Source organism: Mauremys reevesii, linkage group 1, assembly GCF_016161935.1.
Source record: "Mauremys reevesii isolate NIE-2019 linkage group 1, ASM1616193v1, whole genome shotgun sequence".
NCBI lineage: Eukaryota > Metazoa > Chordata > Testudines > Geoemydidae > Mauremys > Mauremys reevesii.
The window spans coordinates 294,817,230-294,843,804 of NC_052623.1; the positions used below are offsets into that span (position 1 = coordinate 294,817,230).

The following is a 26,575-nucleotide window of genomic DNA, read 5'->3' on the forward strand; positions in this document are numbered from 1 at the left end:
AAAAAATAAAGAAAATCACATCAAATGTTATAGCATAAAATCACATCTTGTGTACATTTGAGTAACAGCCTAGTAATATCAACACATACGTATAGACATGGGTGAGAAAGTCAGAGAATAAAAGAATGTTACATTGTCTCTCTCCCATTCTATTGGAGTCTTTGCATGTCTCTTAACATTGCAGTATTTCAGAGGCTCTCGGGCACAGCAGAGGTCACTGAGTAAGTGTTGTTTCCACCAACTCCTATATTAAGGGGTTCTGTTAAATATACATTGGAGAATCTTAGTAGTAACTTAGAAATGTTGTGACTCTTTACTGCCTTACTCAGTTGTATGAAGCATTTTCAGTTATTATTCAGCCCCCAGCTATGGAGTCATACTACTGCGGTAGCTGTTCTGTTCTGAGAGAGGCAATATATTTGCCTAGGTGCAATCTCTGGGACACAAATTAATCCCTGTCCCTTTCCCTAGAATGGTTGCTTTTCTATGCCATGTTTATTTTAAAAATAACCAAAACCAATCCCAACCTAGAGATATAGTTATTTCTTCAATTCTCATTCGACTCTCCTAGCAACTCAAATGATCCTTTGCCTCCGTGTGTACATTCACCTACTTACTTTCCTCTATATAAGCTTTCTCTCATTATTCCCACACACTGTTTCTATAACCTACTGAACCTAGTCCAAGAAATCATGTAAATATTCCTTGTCCTAGCCAGAAGTGTGATGCTCTCATCTCTGGTTAATATTCTTTTCCATTCATCATCTGGGCCTGGACTGTCTTTCTAGGTCAAGGATCCTTGTTGTCAATAGAAGTCTTGTTTATATACAAAATGATTCCTAGACAAGAAAGACAATCTTGCTGGGGTGGAAAGTTATAAAAGTAAGATCTTTTCCACATTAGGAGCATACTACCTTTATTCTAATCAATATCAAATATGACTTCTCAGCAGAATGTAACCAATCAGACACACCAGACTACTATGAGGTGATGCTAGTGGGTAGGAGAAATCATTGTGAAGAATTAACCAATACCATAATCTCTACCTCTGTAGAGAGCATTTGTCAAAATAGTACTGTGACACTCTGTACCTCGGGGGAACACCCAGCACCCCCTGTTCATCCTTGTAAAATGATTATGTGGTATCCAATGCAAAGTTTGTCATGTTGGGTGTCTTCGGAAGGCTCATGATGCACTGATCATTGTTGTTATAGTAATCATTGTTATAGTAATGTTATAGGTTGTAATTTCATGTATATAGTTATGAGGCTGAGAATGTGTCCTGATGGCTTAAAGCAAGCCCAGGCAAAAACTTTCCAAGAGCAGAGGGGCAGTTCACACCTCATCAGTGCATGTATGGGACAAACCCAGCCCAGCCTCACAGGAACAACGGACACTGGCCTAGGCTACAACAAAGGATCTGTTGGACTCTCGAGTGAGTCACCTCCCTTCCTTTGGTCAGTTTGGAACTGTAATGGGGTAATGCTCACCTGACTCTGAAAGGCGGGGGGGGGGGCAAAGCCAAGAGGGAAGAAAGAACATGATAAAAGGGAGCAACGTTTGCCAGGCTCTTCCTCTCTCTTTCACCTAAAGATATCCCCACCAAGCGATTGAAGTGCTGATCAAAGGGGAGAGCCTGGCTGAAGGGCAACTGGCCAGCCTGTGGTAAGAAGCATCTAAGTTTGTAAAGGCATTGAAAGTGTTAAGATCAGCTTAGAATGCGTTTTGCTTTTATTTCATTTGACCAAATCCGACTTGTTATGCTTTGACTTATTCTCACTTAAAATCTACCTTTGCAGTTAATAAAATTGTTTGTTTATTCTACCTGAAGCAGTGCATTTGGCTTGAAGTGTGTCAGAGACTCTTCTTGGGATAACAAGCCTGGTACATATCAATTTCTTTGTTAAATTGATGAACTCATAGAAGCTTGCAGTGTCAGTGGGCATAACTGGACACTGCAAGATGGAGGTTCCTAGGGTTGTATCTGGGACTGAAGATATTGGCTAGTGTCATTCAGTTGCAAATAGCTGGGAGCAGCTTACATGCCAGAGGCTGTGCGTGAACAGCCCAGATGTGAGGGTTCTCACAGGGAAGGCTGACTCCCAGAGTCAAGGATTGGAGTGACCTAGCAGATCACTGGTCCAGATAACACCAGAGGGGAACGTTACAAGTACTCAGTGAAAGAGTTGTCCTGGAATCCTCAATGATCCTGGATACCCAAATAGTAGAAGCAGAATAACATGCATACTCTCATCTTCAGCTGGGCAAGAGGCTATATACTGTAAGAGACTCTCACACACTTTTCCAGAGCTGATTAGTGCCTGTAGTTTTGTTTCCAAATATAGCATCTGACACTAACAAACTCAAGTTGACGCTTGATATAGTAGCTCATCTTCTGGCCAGCATAGACCAACAAGAGTCCATCCCTTGAGTCATTCAGCTTCCTATTGAATCTCAGATCAAGTTTGATATCCTGGTATTAAGATGGGCCCATTTCATAAGTGCTTTGAAAATTATTGTGGAGATTTTCTTTCTTTGTTTGACCCATACAATCTGCAACAGCTGCAATCCTTATGAACAATGAAACAGGCAATGCTATGGCCAATACTACTGGGAGATACAGAGAAACCCTTCTTGACCATTGCCCAGTGGCTGTGAAACTGCCTTCCATTCAAGCTAATAATGACCACAATCCTAGTTGTCCATAGAATTTTTTTAGAAATACAAAATATATAAAAATGGGGAACAAAATGAGTAAACAAAATGCATCTCTGGCCTTCTTTATTAGTTAAAGGGAAGCAAAAAAGGAGGTGCAAAATCATTTAGTCTTTCTTCGCCAATCACCTTTAACATTTCAGACTTTTTCTACCATATAAGATGATATAAAGAATATGAAGGAACTGCCTGATACATGTGTGAACAGCAGTATCGGGGTTGCCAAGGAAGCTAAATTAGGATTGGTACATCCACAAAAACAATGGCATCTACAGGAATTCTTCAGTTCTTCTCACTGTTATGTGAGGAAAATCTTTACCAAAAATGTTGATGCTCAGTTTAAACCAACCAAGGAAAAGTAACACTGGGAATCCCCTTTCACCCATCCCACTTTTCTCAAAGTTGTCCACTGTAGAAACCCTGCAATGTATGGCTTTAATTACAGAACGGATCACAGAAACATACTTTCCCTATATCAAATGATGGTCAGTGGACAGACCATTTGCAGGGGTGAAGCATCTGCCATTTCTTGTGGGGTTTAGCCTGGTTTAGGAGTCTCACAGTCTCTAAATGCCTTCTTTTTTAAATCATTTAAACTGAACTTTTAAATGGGACCTTGCTGTGGGGCTGTTTTATCTTGGGTGTCCTATCATTCTATGAAAATTAAACTTTCATGTAATAAAATTCTATGGCTTCTTCTGGGAAGGTTTGACATCAAGATTGGCAGGTTGGGATGGCCACGAAAAGAGATTTATCTTAATAGGCTCTATTGACAATGTGAACATGTTTGAACTAGTACACAGAGCTGACTGGATCCCAGACAAACGTTGTTTTATTTCCCGTCAGTAATGACCTCTCTCACACACTTGCAACTGTTTATTTTTGGCGGGGGTTTTACATAATTTGCAAGGGGGCGTTCGATGTAACTATTCATAAAAATACACATAGTTCGAAGAGCCTGCGGACATGCTAAGTCATGTGAAGCAGCAAACATGTCTATCTGAGGTGAGCGCGTTCGTAGTACTGGGTAGATTTGAACATCTCCGCAGATTTAGACGCAAACGCTGCAGCTTAGCTGCGGGCGGGGGGATCCTCAATGCTGTTAGATTTTGAACTGAAGGAAAAAATCCCCCCTCTTTCTCCTCTCGCTCTTTCCTGTAACTGTGCTACATGGGCGGGATCTTAAGGGCTCTCTCCTTCTTCCTTTATCTCTTCCCTTTTACACCCTCCCCTTATGGACAATTGCTTCTCCCACTCCCACCCAGGGAGAGGAAACCTCCCCGGAGCCCATCCATTCCCCGCTTCAGTCCCTGCTTGTGCTCCCCTTCACTTCCCCTCCCCCCTTTTTTTGCTCCCCATCCTCCTCCCGCTCCCCGGGTTTTGCTCCTCTGCTCCCCTCCCCAGTGTTGCTCCGCCCCCTGCGTTCGCGCCCCTCGCGCTGTTTCTAAGCCCCCGCCACTGTCGCGCCTCGGGAGCCGATTCCAGGGGCAGGTGAGGGCAGCCGCGTGCGCATGCTCCGCTCGGCTCCCAGGCATGCTCAAAACCCGATGGGGCGGAGACTCTGACCCGGCCGCCGGCTCGCGGCTGCCCCAGCTCCTGGCCAGCACCATGCGGCGCACAGCCGCCTGCGTCCCCGTCGTGTGCCTGCTGCTCCATCTCCAGGCGGCAGGTAAGCGGCCAGGCTGGGCGGTGTCACCCGGGTGGGCAGGCGCGGCAAACGCTGCCGAGCTACCCAGGGGACGGGGCTCTGAGGAGCCTCCCCGACATCTGAGCGAGGGGAGACCTGCGTGTTCCAAACGAGCACCCGCTAATGGAGCGGATAAAGCACCTGTTGTTGCCGGACAGTGGCAAAGGTCGGGGCTAAATGCGCCCACCCCACATGTATTGGCTCGACCGTGTAAGATCCTTGCTGCGGGGAACAGCGATGCCTGCGTTAGTCTAAACGGGGAGTTTCTCCTCCGCGTCCCCTCCTCCCCCCATGCATTAACATGGATGCAGCTTTGCACACACTAAAGCACGTGTGTGTGGGGGGGAGCAATGGTTAATCTAACGCCTGCCATCATTAGCTACGGCTTCTTCCCTCTTTGGGGCTGGGGAGGGGGGGGTTCAAGTGGAAGCTCGACCGATGCCTTTGAGCGGGATGCAAAGGGCCGAACTAATGGCTCTGATCAGGTAGCTTGAGAGATTCCGCTGCCTCTCTGGCCATTTCTCTCCTCCATGAAGTGCCCTCCGCCAATCGAGCAGCGCAGGTTTGGGAGCGAAGGAGGGGGCGGGAGTGTTTCAGCACCGTGTGTGTCTTTCAGCACCATGGTCAGCAACCACCGGCATGAACACAACTGCGAAGCTGGAGCGTTGTTGAGAGGCCAAATGTCACTTAGGTGGATTCGGTCGCAGTAGTAGTAGGTATCCTCAACAGTGTTGCTAATAATTAAAAATAAAAGCACAGTTAAATGGCACCGCGTGCAAGCCCTCAGCTGTTGCCACTTCGGGTACTCTAACGCGTACAGATACTACCTATTATTCTCGGTCACTATTGCTCTGGGATTTGGAGCACGAGCCACATAGGTTTCTAAATATTTTGGACTGATGGAAGTTTTTAAAAAAAAAAAACATTTAGCCTCTTTTAAATTTGACCCTGAATTCAAACGTAGAAACAGGATTTTAGACAGCAAAATTTCAGCTGCGACAGCAGTCATTTGTGCAGTAGTCCTGTAGCTACGTTAATAAATCCTCTCCATGCTTAGCTAGCAAAATGTGTGCATCATTCATAAATGTGGTTAACGAAAAACTATATTACCCAGAGCTTTTCAATTCAAGCATCAGTTTCACTTTGATAATCATTTGCTGTATTTGTTCAGTAAAAGAAGGATATGGCTTAATCGGTGTAAAAAGTGCCCTTTCTCCTGAGTCCTTTCCCCCACTTCCAATTATGTTAACCTAAATTCTCATTCTTTTAGAAAGAAAGTAAATTGGTGCTGAAGGTATAATTAAATGTAGTTTGTAATTAATATAACTGAAGTGTTTCTATGTTTGCAAAATACTGCTGTATCTCTACTTCTGACATAGAAAATGGCTGTTGCACCCTGCTTATAACTTAACATAAGTCCATTACAACCTCCCTTTGTATATATAGCAAAAGGTATAACAAAATACAATGGCTGAAAGTTTAAGCTAGACAAATTCTGTCTGCAAATAAGGCATACATTTTTAACAGTGAGAGTAATTAACCATTGGGACAATTTACCAAGGGTTGTAGTCGTTTTGCCATCATTGACAATTTTTAAATCAATTGGATGATTTTTCTAAAAGATCTGTTCTAGGAAGTATTTTGGGGAAGTTCTATGGCCTGTTTCAGACAGAAGGTCAGACTAGATGATCACAATGGTCCCTTCTGGCCTGGCAATCTATGAATGACTCTATGAATATGTGAGTACATATACAGTCTTTTGCTGCCACAAACCATCTTTTTGGAGAGCATTTCAGTATTCCATTAACTTGAACTGTTTTATTATGGGATGAAAGGTTTTAGAAGCATATCAGGGTTAAGTAATACTACTAGAAATGTAACATGGTAATAAATAATTCATGGTTATCAGGTTATGATAATAGTTGTATACATTATTTAATACACTAGATAAATGGGCATGGCATCATCTTGTTTAATCTAGTCACAAGAAATTGTTACCTTCAGTTATTAGTACTTTACCCTTATGGTAAATCAGACTATCTTTGACAAGATTTCAACCATGTCTTATTCCTTTGTATTTATTATTGCTTAGGAGAGTAATGTATTGCTATTTTACACAATGTATGTGACAGATTACAGACTAAAGGATAAGGAGCACTTTGAAATCCATTTTATGAAAATCCTTAAGATGCTTTTAGGGTGTCCTTTTACAAAAACATATATTAAAATGATCATCTGTATAAAATTAGGGTACAACCTTTATTTGGCATAACATGCCTTCTAAATCTTCATTTATCCACTATTAATTCTAAATTGCACAGACTGCCTTGCTTAGTCTTTTCATCATACTAATGGAAACTGGTTTAACAAACATGTACAATTGCCTTGGTAAGTTTAACTTGTTTTATTAAGTTAATTGGAAAGTTTGTATATGAAAGTTAGCCTTTAATCTGAAAATCTCCAATAATCACAAAAATGGAGAAAACAACACCGACCCCATATTTTACTATCTTGTTTCCCATGCAATTCTGGTGAATAATCACTTTAGAAAAATTAGCATTAAAATCTTAAAAAATACATATTCAGTCTTGTAATGTGCACAGCTCCCATCAAAGATGAGAGTTGTGCCTGCTCCCGTCAGGGCTGCATGGAGTTTTCTGTTAGTATTCTTGTGTCATTCAAGACACTACACTCTTGAGCTTCCTGACTTTTACTATCATAGTAAACTTAACCTTAAGCAATTAAGAGCTCTCTGACTTTCACTTGAAGTGAAAGATGAATTAGTCATTTGGCTCATTCTGGAGCTTTCTATGGAGCACAGTCTACAGTTGTGAATTATGAATGGTGATTTTGTGATAAGGGTTCATCTGGTAATATAAAATGTATTTCACTTACCATTACTGATTGGTCATAAGTTATACGTTGTTCTCATTTTGTTTTGCTCTGTGGTGGAAACTACTTGGCTTTTCATATATGGCTTTGTTCCAAAGTTCAAAATACATGAAGCTGACTTCTATGTAGGAGGATGCTAAGATATCCATTGGCAGATACACTAACAATATCTTCCTTAATATCGGTTGATGTTAATAGGTTTTAGAAAAAAATACAATTTTGTATTTGAGATATTACTAAAACAAGGTGGTATTGATTCTGTAATGTATTTAATGCAATTCTTTGTAACTGAAAGGTATTACACTGCATATTGGAGAAATGGGTTTGCCATGGAAAGGCTGTTCCATTACCATTGTACTCCAATATCAGGATATGTTTTTGCAAAGAAGCTGAAATTTTTTTAACCATAAAAGAATCTCAAATTTCTACATTTGTTTTTTTATAAAGATCAATTGAATTCAGTTTAGATGCTGTTGTCAATAAAACATTACAGCTGTGTAGAAAGCAAATTAAATCTAGTTATGCTTTCAGATACACCTCTGCAATTTCCACTGAAGTCAATGTAGAACTAGGCCCTTTATTGCCCCAGTGCTGCAGTGGGCAATGTGCAAGAGCAGAAATCTGCTTGCACAGAGCCGTCAGAGCTGGAGTAAGGCCTACATTTGTACTAACTGATTACAAATCACTATGAACCTTTAGCTGCTATTATACTTTGAAGAAAACTGCAAGATAAAGTAATGGCATACGTCATTTACTAGTAGGTATGATATAGTGCATGTTTTTGCAACAAAAAGTTAGTATCTCTCAAGACTACCAGAAACCATTGTTATTTTGGTGAAAGAATGGTAGGTGGCAGTGAGAACACATAGTGATGCACCAAAAGAAGCTTATAATTAGAGCTAGTGAACAGTGGTTCTGGACCAATTTTTATAGTGGTGATGCTGAATGCCATTGAATGAAACTGTAAACCCTAAATATGATGGAAACCACTTCAAGCCAGGGGGTGAGATAGCACCCCCAGCAGCCCTAGTTCCAGCATCTATGCTAGTGAACCATTACTGTTACCTAGAAAAAAAACAGGAGTACTTGTGGCACCTTAAAGACTAACAAATTTATTTAAGCATGAGCTTTCATGAGCTACAGCTCACTTCTTCGGATGTCACGAAAGCTCATGCTTAAATAAATTTATTAGTCTTTAAGGTGCCACAAGTACTCCTGTTTTTTTTGCGGATACAGACTAACATGGCTGCTACTCTGAATACTGTTACCTAGGTTACTGAACTAATTAACTATTTAGCGTCATTGTCTTTTCATGAATTCCATGAACAGGCTTAAAATATAAAAACAAAGAATAAAATATACAGTCACTGTAAATGGCCCAAGCAAAACCATCTAGACCTACCCAAATAATAACCTCCATATTAACCATCCATGTCTTTTATCAAAATCTTGAGCGAGAAAGTGATTTTTGCAGAAAGTCCTAAAGGTTAACAAATTCTGGTGCTGGAGACCCAAGGAGTCAAACAATTGTACTCAAGAGTTGGTAGGATTGTCATCATTAAGACCTGGTTTCTTGAGCAAAGGCCTTACAGCATCTTTCTTCAGGGCCACTGTTATTATTCCCTCCCGTGACAGAACACATAATCTCAAACATGGGACCAATACTTCAACAACCAGGAAAGACAAAGGTCCTACTCTCGGTCTTTTGCCAAAAGAGATCCCAGTGCCTCCAAAAGCTCATCTGAAACTCTAGTAGAGAAGACTGGCATGTATCCTCTTGAGATACTACTCAGTCCTGATTCAAACAGTTGTAACTGCAAAGTAACATGAAAATCTCTCACAGTAGAATTTTGGAGATGTGGAGAAACTTAAAGGAAGTGTGCTAGATTGTGTGCAATGCATATGAAAATAGACTTGGAGTGAGCATCTACTCCTCCCTGCTAGTTTGTAATGGAAAGTGTCTTTCAAAATGGAAGTTTGTGTGCAGCATATCCAGTCAAAAATATTGAGGTGTATTCTGCTTTGGAATGCTTTTATAATGCCACATGTCATATTGAGAACACAATGTTTAATGTTAAATTTGGAAAACCAGTTCCTGCTAACTGTAACCAACTGTCCATACTTCAGTACTAACCATGTCTCCTGCAAAGGAATGTGTGTATCACGTTGAGCTGGTGGGACTGCAGATACACCAGAGACAACATGGGGCACCTTCCATCGGTGCAAATCACTGTAGTTCCAGTGGGAGTTCTAGCCAATAGATTTTTTTTGAGATTCACGTTAGAACTCTCAAATTAAAATCTCTGATAAATTAGAATGTTCTTTTCAAGATGAAATGAGTAAATGTTATAACTCTCTCAAGACTGGGAACACGATTTGAGGAAGGAAATTGGAATGTAAAAATGGTAATTATAGGCTTACTCTAGATATAAGATCAGAGCCAGCCAATTTAAGAATTCACTGAAAACCAGATTGTGAGCAGATTTGTGTGGGTGTGCTGGGATAGAAGGACATGCAAGAAGCCCTCCCCCATCCCTCTACATCATGCTTTCTCTTGCTAGGCTTTAAAAGCCCTTTCTACAGTAACAGTCCCATGCTTAGGGGAAAATAGACACGCTGCACTCAGGGAGCACGATATTAAAACCAGGGATGGGGAAGAGGTAGTGACATGGAGTAGGTCTGGTGCATAGAAGTGGGGAGCAATCTGTGCCAGCCTAATGGTTGGGGAAAGGGGCTTAGCCCTGATGTGCACAGAGAAGCCCCCAGAAATATTGTGCCTCAGACATGCCCAGTCTCCCATTGTTGCTTCTGGGCAGGGTTGCCCACATTGACTTCCTGTCAGGGTCGTGGTATAAATGCCACAACCTAGCGCTGAGTATACTTGTCACTCACAAAGCTGATGGTTGCTGGAAGTATTGTGGCATCAAAGACAATCATGATTAAATGCTGTGGCAATGGGCCAAAGTCCATCTTTGAGAGGAAGTTTATACTGTGGACCAATGTAGCTGTCCTGACAGGTTTCCAGTACAGCTCTGAATCAAATACTTGGTAAGGCCAGCCAGTTGTGTATCCTAAGAACTCATGAAAAGCACTCATTTCTCAGAGCCACATTAGCTGCACCAGTACTCCATAGGCTCAAATTCTGCTTTCCATTACAGCAAATACTGATTTCACTGGAGTAACTATTGTGGCAAAGTACCTGCTTCTCCTTGGCTGGCTCGGTCCCTTTTTGCCTTGGAGACACAGGCTTGGGCAAGGTAAAGTCCTTCCTGGTCACGCAGGGTCTGACTGATCCTTTTCTCAGTCAGTCCCCTGCTGTTTTTCTCCCCTTCTGGGGACAGAGTGCAGTCTTCCTTGCTGGAAGAGAGTAGAGTCTAGCTGCACCTACTCGCTGGCAGCTTCTCTGCTTCTCACTCCCCCCCGCCCCTGCTTCCCTGCCAGGAAGGGTTTAAAAAGGTCTCCAGCAATTGGGGCCAGCTGAACCTAATTAGTTCCTTGGTAACCCCTGTTCCAGCTGAACCTAATTTCTCCTTGGCTATCTCTCCCCACTGGATAGGGAGAGGCCTATTAACCCCTCTGGGACTAATTACTACCCCTCCCTTGGTAGCTATTTGTCCTGGGTTTGCCACATATCCCTCCCCCGCTCAACACTACGGGGTTGGGCTACTTGGGTCAGAAAGCAGTGCACCCTCGACAGGCCATCCGCATTGCCATGTTGGGTTCCAGACCTATGCCGTACTTTGAAGTGGAAGGGTTGAAGCGACAGAAACCATCTTGTTACCCTCGCATTTTTGTCCTTGTTTTGGTGCATCCACTGCAGAGGGGCATGGTCCGTGACCAGGGTGAACCTCCGTCCAAGTAGATAGTATCGGAGGCTTTCTATGGCCCATTTTACTGCCAGGCATTCCTTCTCCACTATGGCGTATTTCCGTTCCCTAGGTAGGAGCTTCCTACTGAGGAAGAGGATGGGGTGTTCGTCATCTCCGACCATTTGTGAAAGCACCGCCCCCAGCCCTACTTCAGAGGCGTCCGTTTGTAGGATAAACTCCTTCCCCCAGTCCGGGGCTACTAGTACGGGGTCTGTGCAGAGGGCAGTCCTCAGATCTGCAAAAGCGGCTTCAGCTGCAGCAGACCATTTTACTATGTCTGGGCCCCGAGCTTTGGTTAGGTCCGTTAATGGGCATGCCCTGGTGGCGAAGTGGGGAATGAACCGTCTATAGTACCCCACTAGTCCCAGGAAGGCTCTGACCTGTTTTTTCCGGAGTGGTCGGGGCCACTTCTGTATAGCTTCTAGCTTGTTGAGCTGGGGCTTTACCACGCCCCTGCCCACTATATACCCAAGGTACTTGGCCTCAGCTAACCCGATTGAACATTTGGAGGGATTTGCAGTCAGTCCTGCCTTCCTCAGGGTGTCTAGGACTGCTTCTACCTTCTCCATGTGCGTCTCCCAGTCGGGGCTATATATGATGACGTCATCGAGATAGGCCGCCGCGTACTTTCCATGGGGTCGTAACAGTTTGTCCATTAGCCGTTGGAAAGTAGCGGGGGCCCCATGGAGTCCAAAGGGGAGAACAGTGTACTGATATAGTCCCTCTGGAGTTGCAAAGGCCGTCTTCTCCTTGTCGACCTTAGCCAGGGGGATCTGCCAATAGCCCTGAGTAAGGTCAAGGGTAGACGTATGTGGGAATGTATTGCTAACTTGGCAGATGGGAGTGTGGGAAGCTGAGGTGTCTAGGCTTCAAGGACGGGCTAATTAGGCTGTGAGCTGTGTAGTGAGATGCTGGCCTTGGCTGGTTCTCACTGCTAGTAGGCCGTAAACAGGATAATAAATCAGAAGGTTGTACAGGATGACAATTATCCAATGAAGTTATAGCTGTGCCTGTGTGTATCTTATTAACCAATTAGCAATTGCTTGATTGCTTGCCATAATTGTATATAAGAAGTATGCTGGAGAGAAATAAACGACTCTGCTACCAATCACATTGGTTGTTGGGCTTTGTCCATGCCCGCATGAGATGCACTGAGATGCAACAGACATAAACCGGGCCTTTCCCAGTCTGTCAATCAGTTCATCTATTCTGGGTATAGGGTATGCATCAAATCGGGACACCTCATTCAGCTTGCGGAAGTCATTGCAGAACCTCATACTGCCGTCCGGCTTAGGCACTAAAACCACGGGACTGGACCATTGACTATGAGATTCTTCGATGACTCCTAAGGCCAGCATCTTCCTGACCTCTTTCCTAATCTCCTCTCTCTTGGCCTCCGGGATCCGGTATGGCTTGACGTTCACCTTCACCCCAGGATCTGTGAAGATGTGATGGTGAACCTCAGTCGTCCTGCCTGGCTTTTCCGAGAACACATCCAGGTTGCGTTCGATCAGGCTGATCACTTCTGATCGTTGTTCCGGAGTCAACTCCAGGGATATTCCCACCAGGTTGGGCTGATTGCCTTTAGGGGATGGTCCCCCCAGTGCAACCACTGGAGCTTCTCTATTCTGCCAAGTTTTCAGCAGATTTATATGGTAGATCTGCTCCAGCTTCCGGCGACCTGGCTGCTGGACCTTATAGTCGACTTCTCCTATAGCTTCTATTACCTCATATGGCCCCTGCCACCTGGCCAGGAGCTTGCTCTCCGCTGTGGGTATGAGCACCATCACCCAGTCTCCTACCTGGAACTTCCAGGTCATCGCTTGACGATTGTAGTACGTCCGTTGTGCCCCTTGGGCCTTCTCCATGTGTTCGCGTACAAGGGGGGTGACTTGGGCTATTCGGTCTTTCATCTGCAGCATATGTTCCACAACGTTTCTCCCCGGGTTCGGCTGTTCTTCCCAGTCTTCTTTAGCCAGGTCCAGTATGCCCCTGGGGTGTCGACCATATAACAGCTCGAAGGGGGAGAATCCAGTGTAAGCCTGAGGAACTTCCCGTACGGCAAACAGTACATAAGGCAGCGGGACGTCCCAGTCTTTCCTGTCACGACTAATCACCTTCCGTAACATGTTTTTCAATGTCCTATTAAAACGTTCGACGAGGCCATCAGTCTGGGGATGGTAGACCGCTGTTCTAAGGGTCCGTATGTGGAGCATGGTACATAAGTCCTTCATCAGTTTAGACACAAAGGGGGTCCCTTGGTCCGTCAGGATCTCCTTAGGTATTCCTACTCTGGAAAATATCTGGACTAATTCTTTGGCTATGGTCTTGGACATGGTATTCCGTAGGGGAATGGCCTCAGGGTATCAAGTGGCATAATCTAGCACTACTAGGATGTACTGATGGCCCCAGGCTGACTTCTCCAATGGCTCTACTATGTCCATAGCTATTCGTTCAAACGGAACCTCAATAATTGGCAGCAGTACCAGAGGGGCCCTTAAGTATGGTCGGGGCCCATGTATTTGGCATTCCGGACAGGAGGTACAATATTGCCGGACGGCCGCATAAATGCCTGGCCAAAAAAACCTCTGTAGAATCCGATCGAGGGTCTTATCTACCCCTAGATGGGCCCCGAAGAGATGACTGTGGGCCAGATCCATTACCGCTCTTTGATGCTTCTGGGGGACCAAGAGTTGTTCTATGACTTGCTCTTGGATGCGGACTACTCTATATAGCAGATCCTTTTAAATCATATAATATGGCCCTGTTCCCTTAGCTCTCCCCTCCACTTTGACCCCATTTACCTCAACTACTTCCTTATAAATATTGTGATATAGGGGATCATTGGCCTGATCCTGCCCAAAATTCCCACGTGCAGCCCCTATTTGTCCAAATTCGGGGGGGTCTACCTCCGTCTCCCCCTCAGGGAAAGCCCCTGGGGGACCAGGTCCAACCATGGGGTTGTTGTTGGCTGACCCAGTCCCGCTGTCCGCTGAGCCCCTTCTTTCTCCTGCCAGCGTAGACTTCAGGTACTGGGTCAGGATCCTGGTCCCTCTCCTTTTATCCGCCCTCCGTTCCTTCCGAGTTTTCCTGGACTTCCCCAGCGGGGAGAACAAATTCTGGCTAAACTCATGGAAGGCGGGGGGAGGGTCACCTATCTGGGCCACCCCTTGGGCCCCAGGGTCATTACTTTCTTCTACCTCATCCCCGGGAAGTAGGCCATCAAATCCTGGGAAGTCTCGTCCGATAAGGACAGGGTAGGGGAGTTTCAGAACTACTCCCACCGTCAACTTAGTGGGGTTTCCGAGCACCTCTATGCTTACGGGGATGGTCGGATAATAGTTGACATCCCCATGCACACAGGATATTCCCGAGCGTTTGGCCCGGGATAGTTGGCCTGGCCTGACCAGCTTCCCTGAGACTAATGTGATTGCACTTCCCGAGTCTATTAATGCTGTGGTCTCTATACCGTTCATCTTAACGGGCCTAGTGTATCTATGAGGGACCATCGCAACCCCGACTAGACTTATTAGTTCGCATGGTCCCCCTATATCTCCCAGTTCACATTGCATCGGCTCTCCTAGGTTTGGGCATTGGGCAGCAATATGCCCCAGTTCGCCACAGGCATAACATCGGTACCCCGCCCGGGGCAGCCCCCTATTTCTCGGGCTGCTGGGATTTATCCCCCGAGTCTTTCTCCTCCAGTCCTCCAGTCTCTGCGGGACTGCCGGCTGCTCTTCCGCCTCCTTCCTCCCCTCCACTGTCCGGCCTGGCGCTAGGGCAGACCGGGGCCTCGGCACAGAGACTGGTCTCCGATTCTGGCGCCTTCCTTCCCCGGTGCCCCGAGAAAGTTCTTGGGCTGCTAAGTGTCTCTCTACGAGAGCAACTAGTTCATCATAAGAGGAGGGATCATTTTGGTGGACCCACCCTCGTATGTCCGGCGGCAACCCCCTCATATACCTGTCCAATACCAGGATTTCCACTACCTTCTCTGGCCCATGGGTCTCGGGGCGGAGCCACTTCTGAGCGAGGTGTATCAAGTCAAATAGCTGGGACCTTGGTGCTTTGTCATCCCAGTACTTCCACTCGTGGAAGTGCTGGGCCCTTATGGCTGGCGTCACGCCTGTCCTCGCCAAGATTTCCGCCTTCAGCTGGGGGTAATCCATAGCTGCTTCTGTGGTCATGTCAAAGTAGGCCTTCTGGGCCTCCCCGCACAGGAATGGAGCCAGGAGGCCTGCCCACTGGTCTTGGGGCCAGGCCTCCCGCAGTGCCGTCCTCTCGAATGCAAGGAGATATGCCTCTATATCATTGTCTGTTGTCATCTTCTGTAAATAGTTGCTCGCCCGTAGCAGCCGGGTCCCCTGGGCCCCATGTGTCAGCGTGGCCAGGGCTTTCAATTGGTTCACTACCTCATTCAGGGTGGCTCGATCTTGGGCCACCTGGTTCATCAGCAGCTGATTTGTCTCCTGCTGGACACGTACTGACTCTTGCTGGGCTGCCACCTGTACTCTGGTAGCCTCCTGTTGAGCCGCAGTGGCTTGTATCAATGCCTTCACTACGTCCTCCATTTTTTTTTAACCTTGCCCTGAGATGGCTTGCCACAGAGCCCCACTCACTATGACATCCCACTTCTGACACCACGTGTGGCAAAGTACCTGCTTCTCCTTGGCTGGCTCGGTCCCTTTTTGCCTTGGAGACACAGGCTTGGGCAAGGTAAAGTCCTTCCCGGTCACGCAGGGTCTGACTGATCCTTTTCTCAGTCAGTCCCCTGCTGTTTTTCTCCCCTTCTGGGGACAGAGTGCAGTCTTCCTTGCTGGAAGAGAGTAGAGTCTAGCTGCACCTACTCGCTGGCAGCTTCTCTGCTTCTCACTCCCCCCCCCCCCCGCGCTTCCCTGCCAGGAAGGGTTTAAAAAGGTCTCCAGCAATTGGGGCCAGCTGAACCTAATTTCTCCTTGGCTATCTCTCCCCACTGGATAGGGAGAGGCCTATTAACCACTCTGGGACTAATTACTACCCCTCCCTTGGTAGCTATTTGTCCTGGGTTTGCCACACTATGGATTTATCTCTTTGTAATACAGAACAGAATTTGACTCAGTCTTCACTGGGAAAACTACAATAATGCCAAATAACAAATTAATGTGGCACCTTCTGAAAAACAGGCAAATATGAGACAATATCAATATGTCAATACTATGTGTCTGAATATGTCAGAATACTAAGTGCCTTAGGGACCAGTGCTTCAGCTCTTAACTCACAGGAGTAGACCTACTGAAATCAATGGGCCATAGTAACAGGTTCCATTTTCAATATATCAGGCAACACACCCATAATGTAGAAGATGATGAGATGCAAAGCCTCACTTTCAAAATACTACTGGTGCACTTAATCATATGTTGGGTGCATTCTGACTACTTTGTGTTCTGCTTTGTTGTGCATTTGTTTGATGTTTAATTACAACCCCTATATCTTGGAAAATGCTATGTATAGTGAAATATTTTTCAGATGAAGTTGTTTTTTGCCAGTCCTGGAGTTTCTTACACACTGCTTCATCCACAGACTAGTAAAGCAGCATCCAGATCTTTTTTCTCTTAAATTCAGTCTAATTAACTTAAGAAAATATCTTTTGCAAAGCATGTTCTATTCATTTGATTAACCACAAATCTGTACATTTGTGTCATTATTTTAAAAATCTATCTGGATTTATTGGTAATAATTCTTGATTTTAGCTGCTAGAGATAAACATTAGTGTGTGTACAGCTAGAGCTACGTAACCTACATTAATGAGATTTAGTCTGACTTGACTGACATGCTGTTTTGCTGCCATTTAAGGCATACTTTTAAGTAGACATTACAAATGCGAGGCATTTTGTCTCCAGACAGCTTTTGTTTTCATCTGGTCTTTCGTGATTATATAAAGCATTTTTTCTACCAGAAATGTTGAGTACTCTTGATATGTTAAAATGTTTTTGTGTAGAACAAATGAAACGTGGAGAGATGAATCTGGTATTTGTATTTAGAACTCACATTCCTTGTAGTTGTTGTTTTTCTTAAGCTTTTAAATATCAGTGATTTGCTTGGTTTTCTGAGAGGAAAGAGTAATCCAGAGCCAAAATGCTTCTTGAGTAATTGATTAATATATGGGGCTATGCCTTGTGAGGCATGGCCGCACATGGAGAAAGAAGGCCAGGATAAGAGACGAATGGAAATCATGTTGTGATTGGCGCAATCTATAGGAGGGCTGAAGGACTGATCGATCAAGGTGACCAAGGTGATATGTGGTTACTACCTAGGTCTGAAAATGCAAATTGTTTTGATTGTTGAAGTACCAGTGGTAGTGCAAGTTTCTTCAATTTGCCTCAACCTTGACCCGAAAGGACCCCCCTCTCTGGGTGAGAGTGTAGTGCAATCTCCTTCACCTATTAAGCTCTTGGCCTTTCTCTAGCAATTACCAGCAAAGTTGTCAATGACAAATGTAGCATTAGATATTTGTAATTTGGACTCCTGGGAACTGGACCAAGACTAATAAACTCATATCACAATATAAATATTTTAAAAGAGACTTGAAGGTAATATTCCCCCCACTATAGGCCAGACTCTCCACCTTATGAGGTGTACAGGGGTGCAAGGTATAAGGACTGGTCAGAATTGCATTCCCCATTCTGAGTGGAATGCAGGAATTGTTTTGTCCAAAGGGAACAGGGAGGAAGCAGGCTATGGCCTCAGCCCATTTATGCTTATAGGAACAGAACAATGATCATATGGGAGCAGACCAAAGTCCATCTAGTTCTGTAACCCAGTGGTTCCCAAACTTTTTACTAAAGTGAACCACCAACTGCATTTAGTCTGTTGCGTTTTTTTTGCGACTGACTCTTACATCTATTCACCCTCACCACAACCCTAATCTGAGCCTTGTGTGGAGGGGAGGCTCCCTGGAGTATAGGGTGTTTGGAGAGCGAGCCCACCCCACAATCGCCATGCAGGGGCAGCTCCTGTCCTTCAGGGTTGGGCCTGGCACTTAGCTCTGGACATTGACACTTGGCATATCTGATTGCAATGCCAGTCAGGTTTGGCCAGGCCACCCCTCCATCATGACGAAGGGTCAGGCCAAATTTGAGTGAGTGGCATTGCGACCCAGGCATCAGATCACAACATCCTGAATGGGGAGCGAGGACCAGCCCTGCAGGAAAGGAGCCACCTGTGTGGGATGACTGCAGGGTGGGCTTGTTCTCCGGAGCTTCAACTGTGCACTAGATTAGAAGAAGTGTATTTTGTCTAACGCCTCGCGACTCATCTAAAATCTTCCTGCAATGCACTCCTGGGTTGAGATACATCATTTGGGAAATACTGCAGTAACCTGGTACTGACAGTGACAAGTACCCACTGCTTCAGAGAAAGGTGCAAGAAGCCTTGCAATAGGCAGTTAAAGAATAATCTGCCCTTGGAGGGTGAAGGTGGGACCAGTGCAGTGGGAAGAAGAGGCCTATATGCACTAAAAGGTTGTAATAGCAGGCATGCTCTCTGGGTGTGCTGGAGGAGTTCAGCTTGGCATTCTACCTCCTGGATGCTTTGCAATGCTCCTGAAGGGGCAGTGCAGCACCATGCGCCCCTTTACTTTGGGCTGCACCTAAGTAGCATGATCAAATCTGTCATACGTTCTTCCCTTAAGTATTGCTAAAAGCAGAGAGAGATCACTAAGAGATCGGAGATCATTTTTAATTTCTCTGGTTTTTGTAATTATTAATAATAATATTTATAATGCCATAGCACCTAGGAGCCTTAGTCATGGACATGAACCCCATTGTGCTAGGTGCCATACAAACATTGAACAAAAAAGATTATTTGTGCCCCAAAGAGCTCATGATCTAAGTAACAAGGCAATTTTCATATTTCCCAAACAAAATTTTCATGGAATTTCACTATACCTAACTTCTGACTACATCACACGAAGTATGGGCTCAATACTGCACTCTGGTACGAGTAAGAACTGCTCAATGGGAAGAAAAGGGTGCTGAATTGGTCCCTAGCCATATTTGATGTCACTGTAGGCAATCAAAGAAGCAGAAAGAAGCATTGTTAGGGAGTCTAGTTGGCAGAGAAGATGGGAGGGCTGAAAGGAAAGGGGAACAGTTTGTTTGGTCTTGGTCATACTCTTCCAGGAAGGATTCTCATGCTAGAAGATACAGACTGCTTCTGAAAAATATACCTCTCCTTGTGTAGCATTAGCACAGGAGAAAAACTTGGCCCTGGCTGAGCACACCTGAATCTGAAGAAATTAGTTTTTCAGCATTCTGAACAGAAGCAATAGAGAAATGACCAATGAACATAAGAATATAAAAGCTGCCATACTTGGTCAGATCATGGTCCATCTTGCCCAGTATCCTGTCTCTGACGGTGTCACATACCAGAGCTTCAGGGAGAGTGTACAGAACAGGGTTTTTAATTGAGTGATTCATCCCTGATTTCCACTCCATTTCCACTCTATTTCTGGAAGTCAGAGGTTTAGGGTTACCCCAAGCATGTGGTTGCATCCCTGACCATTTTGGCTGATAGTACTTCCTCTTGTTTGTATTAAACCAGCTGCCTGTTAATATCATCGGGTGGCGCCCTGGTTTTTGTACTGTGGGAAAGGGTAAATAACACTTCTCTATTAACTTTTTACACACCGTTCATGATTTTATAAACCTCTATCATTTCCCCATTTAGTCATCTCTTTTCTAAGCTGACCAGCCTTAATCTTTTTTACCTTTTTCTTTCTCCACATTGCTGTTTCCTGCAAGAATACCTTGTCTCTACAACTGTGTTTTCTTCTCCTTCAGTAGCTATAATGAGACACAATAAGCCACTAATGATGTTACCAAAATGTGTACTTTCTGTGGGACATTGAGGTCAGTGGAAGTTAAGGGCCACATTCTGCTATTTGTATTCAAGTTGAGTAGTACCTTACTCCATAAATAAGCCCATTAATGGGCCCTGAAATGACAACTTCAGAAATCACTAGTCTGGGGTACAAATTGGCCAGGATTCCTAAAGAAAATGGGATGATTTCATCTTTGGAGAGAAGGCAATGGGGAAAAATTGACTTGGACCAGATACTCCAGTCCACTGTTCTAGCTTCTGTCACGGCTGGTTAGCCAAAGGTCAGTGAGCTGCAATTGGTTTCCTGTGGATGTAGTTCAGATGTAGTGAAAAATCAGGGCCTTTATTCAAGCCCTTCAGAAAATGAGCTTTTTTATCCCTGTGGATAATTTTGATGTTTCATCAAAAAATCCAAAAACCAAAATATTATCTCTGAAAACTGAACTTTTTGATTCACAAATGCTACCATGGTGCATCATGGGAGTTGTAGTTTGGGAGGTTCATTGTCCTCTGTAGGCTGGGATCCCTAGTTGGACCACATCTCTCATGATGCTCTGCAGTCTCCCCATATGGCATTGGGAGGTAGTTGCATCCTGGGAGTCCCTGGCCATTGTGCATGATGGGAGAAGTAATCCTGCTGAGAAGCCTGGCCTATAGAGGAGAGTATGAACATGAAGACAGTGAACTATAACTCCCATGAGACACCCAGCTGATATCCAAATCTAAATATTTCTGCTTTGGGGCACTTGGTTTCTGATAAAAAATTGAAATTTTCTGCAGAAAGCAGACACTTTTCTGAAACATTTCATTTAGTTAAAAATCCTGTTTTCTGTCATAACAGTTTCAATGGAAAAATTGTGACCAGCTCTATCTTTTTCTCCTCTCTCTCTCAAAGCTGTTATTCTTGGGAGAATTCTGTGCCATTGCACAATGCAGAATTTTGCAGAAATTAATGTTGGGCATGCAGAATTTCCTTCCCCTCCCCCACCAGAAATGGGCTGCAGAGATGTTGGCCACCATTAGGGGCTGCTGGACCTGGCAGAGCCCAGCTCATAAATAGAAGACAAGGCCGAGGGGGAGGGTACTGGATGGGGCGGGAACCAGCAGCTGCAGTTCCCAGCATGCCCTGAAGGAAGGAAGCAGTGGTGTGCAGGAAACTCCATGCAAGCCTGGGACCCAGCATCAGGCTGTTTCTCCCTCAAGATCCCTGGGCTCTAGAAGGTTAGTGTCTCTGAGTGTGTGGGTCAGGATGGGGCCCACAGCTGGGCTCTTGTGGGGGTAGTGAGTGTGAGTGTGTCAGCTGAGGGGAACTCCACGGCTGGCTCTGTGAGGGAGGAGGTGTGAGTGTCTGGCCCCCCGGCTGGGCTTTGAGGGGAGAGGGAGCAGAGAAGCAGGAACTAGGTTGTCATAGGGGTTTCTTTAATTCTGTACTCCTAGGGGAATTTTTGTGTATGTCTGTATTGTTACAAAATATAGTTGCTGACAGGTATTTTGAAATAAATTACCAAAATAATTGAAACTGGCATCATTATATAGTGCTATTTTGACAAATGAAATTTGCAGAATTTTAAAATATTGTGTGCAAAATTTTTAATTTATTTGGTGCAGAATTCCCCCAGGAGTAAGCCAGTGTAGGGCCTGATGTAGTCTCACTGAACAGAAAATCAGTTAGAAAATCTCATGACTTTGGACACTGCCCACACTATCCATCCTTTCACTCAGCATTCTGATTTTGGCATTAGACTCCATGCAGAATCCAACACCGCAGCCACTGCCCCTTGATCAAGTGGTTGAGTTTAAGCCAGTAGATAAGTGGGAGGACATTTCCAGTGTGAGAGGCTGGAACCTAGTGATAGTGGAGAGGGCTCCAGTCCAAAGCCCGTTGACGTCAATGAGAGGACTCCTGTTGACTTCATTGGACTTTAAATCAGGATCCAGGTGAGTGTCTAGTGCTGCAGACTGGGAGGCAGATAGTGTGGGGAAATGCTCAGGTTTGAGAGTACTGAGTTTGAGATTGGGAAGAGATGTGAAGATCAGAGAGACACTATTTCTTAAGTAATAAGGTTCAGTTAATCTGTTTTCTGAAAATCACACACATTACTGGGAATAAAATTAAGAAATGAAAGTTAAATTGCAACACATGTAATTTACCTGGAAAAATGCTTTAAATGTCCTTTGAATATATAGAACATATATAAATCACCAGTCAAATTTCTCTGTTTTTTTTCCTTGTGAAATTAATTTCTTCCTGTCCTCATTTCTCCCACTTCTGGCATGTTGGTCAGAAAGTGGAAGACTCTGAAATAAACTAAGACACCCACAGCCATGGAAAAGCTGAGACCTCAATTAAAAGGTGTGATTTTTAACATGTCTCTGTGTGTATTTTACATAATGTTGGGGTATGGTATAAAGGTTTTATCAGTATGAAGTTTGGATGACTGCATTGTTCACAAGTGGTATGATATAGACATATGAGTGCCTTATATGTTCCAGAAAAAACAACTTAGGAATGTTTGAAAGAGCTACTTTACCATGATTCTAACTTCTCTTGGCTCAGAAAGAGAAACAATTAAAGCTAATTTTAAAATACTTCTGAAAATGACTGGGAATAGCTTTTCTAGACTCACAGATGTGAAACCTTTCAGAATCCATTATCTTGGGTCCTTTCAGCGCTAGAAGTGAGTGTGAGGTCCCATTGGGAATCTCCCTTTTCCAGTGGTAATAAGCTCTGTTTTCCAGGCCTGGGGGATATAAGATAACAGACTTTAAAGTTTGACATTTTAAGTCTTAAAGCTGTTACTGATTCTGACCTGAATCTTGCCTTTCCTGAAAGCTGGGCAAGGTAAAATTTTTGGGGAGAGAAGGATAAAACATTGTTTTAAATAAAATGGCTGCTGTTTGAAGCTGCTCAGGGATTTGGAATGGTAAAATACATCCTGGGGAGAAGGATTAGTAAACGGGGCTGCTGACAGTCAAAAGTTCATTTATCACATGGCTTTACAATTTATCATATGGTATCTCCGCTACATATGTAGTGATTGTGTGTCAATATGTGTATGTTATATGGACAGATCCATGTGCCAGCTCTGATTTGTGTGATGTGTGAACCTGTCTATTCAGGATTAGTCTTTCATGATTAGGATTTGGGTGGTCTAACTTAATGGTCAGAGCAGGAGTCAGGGGCCAGAGGTCAGGCTGGGTCAGGATGCCAGAACCTGGAAAAAGCCAAAGGGCAGACTGAGAGTCAGGTGCCAGGCCAGAGCAAGAGGTCAGAGTCAGGGAGCAAGCGCAGGGGATGCATCCTAAACCAGGGGAAACCCAGTTGCACGGACAACTTCCTGTTCCTCTGCTTGGTTTAAAGAGAGGCAGAGAATCAATCCAGCCTCCTGGAGTTCAGCCTGTCAGATCACAGGACTGGAGTCTTCTGCCACAGTTAAGCTTGAGTTCTGGCAACTGTTAACAGGGACTGAGTAGTGGATTATCACATACTGTATCCTAAGCACCTTCTGGATTGAGGTTCAAGACCCATGCTGTGGACATAGACTGAGCTTGTACACATATAAAAGCCATGAGATGGCAGTGAGTTTAGTCACTGTAGCAGGGTGCTGGTGCAAAAGCACCTAATTACCCCTGCTCAGCCAGCTCCAATCAAGGGAAATAGATTGGGGCTGGTGAAATAGACCTGATGCTTGGCCTGGAGATTGGCTCCACCTGTGGGCCTGACAAGCCAGCAGTTATAAGGGCTGGGAGCCAGATGAAAAGCCAGCCAGGGAAAGGTCAGACTCCTAGCTGTGGGCTGACTACAGGAAAAGAGGGAACTGCCCCTGTAAGCCTTGTATATAGCTCAACACTGGTGGTGGGAGAACTGTGTATGTGTAAATAAAGCCAGGGGTGCTGCATAACTGAAAGCCTCTCTGCACTTTATTGGGACAGCCAGCGGGCCCCGGAAGAAGGGTGTGACAGAGAACCTGTCACAGTCACTCTTGCTGTGAATTGGATTATTTAAAAAGAATTCAAAGGTGACAGGAACTGTTTTCTGTTGTGCATTTTCACATAATCTTGTTCCCCTGTCTTTCCCTCTATTTACCAGAGGGGAAAATTCAATGTTGTGGTGGGAAAACACAAATTTCATGTGAATTACACAGCAGAACTGACTTGCATGATTTTCCTGTGCCCCGTTCAAGCCATGAAATGCTAATTTATATGGGGAGTAAGTCATTACTCAATAATGCTGTTTACATTAAGCCAGACTGTGGCTGGCTCATGTGCAGGTGTGCAAGGGAATGGAAGTTGTAAGGCATTTCCATTCCCTGCCCGCATCTGTGTAGCTCCCTGTTTGTGTGCCCAGGATGCTAGGCACTACAAATGGGGAGGTGAGGTGTAGGGCCATAGTCTTGCACCCTGCACTGAACAGCAGAGGAGAGGGCATGCTGCAGTCTCCTAAGAAGCGTATCAGTGTGCGTATACTGACTCTGTGCCAGAGAGCTGTGACATTGCCTCCTGGAACACATACCATAGTCAGTGGCTGAGCAACACAACTGAACATTTTTGATTTGCTTGTGAGGAAGGCTAAACTTTTCTCATGTTGCTGGCCAGCCCACCAGTTCTCTTGGCTGAGCAGGAGATATGGGTGGCTTTTTGCTGGTAGGGGTAGCAGTCTGGGTGCCACCAGTAGAATCAAACTGAAAATAGCTTAATGGGACTCATGGAAGTTTAACAGAACCCAACATTCATCTGTCCGGTGGTGCACCCTGAATCTTACTTTTCTTCCTGTGCTCCAAATCCATCTGCCCACAAAAACAAGGGCTACTGCACCATACAATCCTAGCTTCTCTACTGAATGACAGGCTCTCAAGGAGAAAGCCAAGCATTCAAGGTGCTAGGTTCCATGGTGGGTTGGGGAATGATTTTTTGTGTATCTGTCTATTCAAAAGAATAATTTACATTTTATGTAGCATGTTTTGTACCTCAGAGCCCAAAGTGCTTTATAATTCTGTATTCCTAATTCAGGCACATTTCCCATTGGTTTCAGTCCATATATACTCCTGGGGGAATTCTGCGCCACTGCACAATGCAGAATTTTGCAGAAATTAATGTTGGGCGCACAGAATTTCCTTTTTCCCCCAGAGATATGAGCTGCACAGATGTCAGCCACCACTACAGACCCGGAAGAGCTCAGCTCACAAATAGAAGACAAAGCCAAGAGTGGGAGGGAACTGGATGGTTCCCAGCAGCTTCACTTTCCCGCACACCCTGAAGTAAGGAGGCGGTGGTGTGCAGGAAACTCCATGCAAGCCCAGGACCCAGCATCAGGCTATTTCTCCCTCTGGATCCCTGAGCTATGGGAGGGTAGGGTCTGTGAGTGTCTGGGTTGACGGGGGCTGCAGCTGGAGGGTAGGGATAGGGGGTGTAAGTGTCTGAGCCGGGGGGGGTGCATGGCTGGGCTGTGGGGAGTAGGTGGTGTGAGTGTCTGGACCAGGGGAGGGAGTTCACAGTTGGCCTCTGGGGGAGCGGGGCTGTGGCTGGCCTCTGGGGAGGAGGGGGTGTGAGTGTCTGGCCCCCTGGCTGGGCTCTCGGGGGGAGGGAGCACAGAAGCAGGAACTGGGTTGTCATAGGGGTTTCTTTAACTCTCTACTCCTAAGGGAATTTTTGTGAGTGTCTGCATTGTTACAGACATACTTGCTGACATGTATTTTGAAATAAGTTATCAAAATAATTGAAATGGGCATGATTATGTAGGGTTATTTTGATAATTAAAATGTGCAGAATTTAAAAACGTGTGCAGAATTCTTATTTTTTTGGTGCAGAATTTTTAATATTTTGGTGCAGAATATCCCCTGGAGTACATATAATATTTCTGCATATACATGAATCTCTTAACCCGCCATTGAAATTCACCCAGTTCCGGGTAGCAGTAACAGTAGACAACAGATAGGATACTGTTCTTGATTTGCAGTCTGGGCTCATTGAAATTTCATGAGGAAATTAGGTCAACAGAATGTAATTACCTAAACTGGAATCTCTGAAGGGCACTGGGATTGACATCTTAACTCTTCTGAAAAGTGCCATGGGATCTTTAGTGACCTCCATCTTCTCACAAACACGATACGGACAGGAAGAGCAGTGATGGTATGATTTCACATGATTCAAAACAAAACACCTGCCAGCTTTGACATTTCATATATCATTCATTGGTCTGAAGTATATCTCTCTTTTTCTATATCCTTACCATTGTTATATGTTGCTTTGAGAATCCCAGATTGTTGTTTTTAAATTGTCCACCAGCATCTGTGTTTATTACACACAAGAAAAAAGTTACCATGAGACAAGATGACCGAGCTGTTCTGATTAAGAACAAAAGTGTTATCTTTACATATAGGTGACATACAAGGAACAAACTGTGTGGTCATTTTCAAAGTGGGGAGGGGACAGTGGGATTTTGTCTTCAATGCAGCCACAACTAATATATTGTGAAGAGGAGATTAGAATTATAAATGTAAGCAAGATAGGCTGATAGAAATACAACACATCACAATTTCTTATTTGTAGAGGCCCC

At 44.7% G+C, this 26,575-nt stretch overlaps 1 protein-coding gene across 3 annotated transcripts in view; it reads left to right on the forward strand.

Annotated features, from left to right (window-relative positions):
- Positions 1 to 4,248: 4,248 nt before the first annotated feature.
- Positions 4,249 to 26,575, forward strand: part of PTPRR (protein tyrosine phosphatase receptor type R) — a 219,996-nt gene continuing 197,669 nt past the window's right edge. For 2 of the 3 annotated variants that reach the window (XM_039520863.1, XM_039520865.1), the window contains exon 1: positions 4,293 to 4,384. In XM_039520863.1, the coding sequence (XP_039376797.1) occupies positions 4,324 to 4,384 (61 nt within the window). In that variant the 5' untranslated portion in view covers positions 4,293 to 4,323. Of the gene's footprint in view, positions 4,385 to 26,575 lie in introns of all 3 variants that reach the window. The other variant, XM_039520862.1, reaches the window with a different exon arrangement.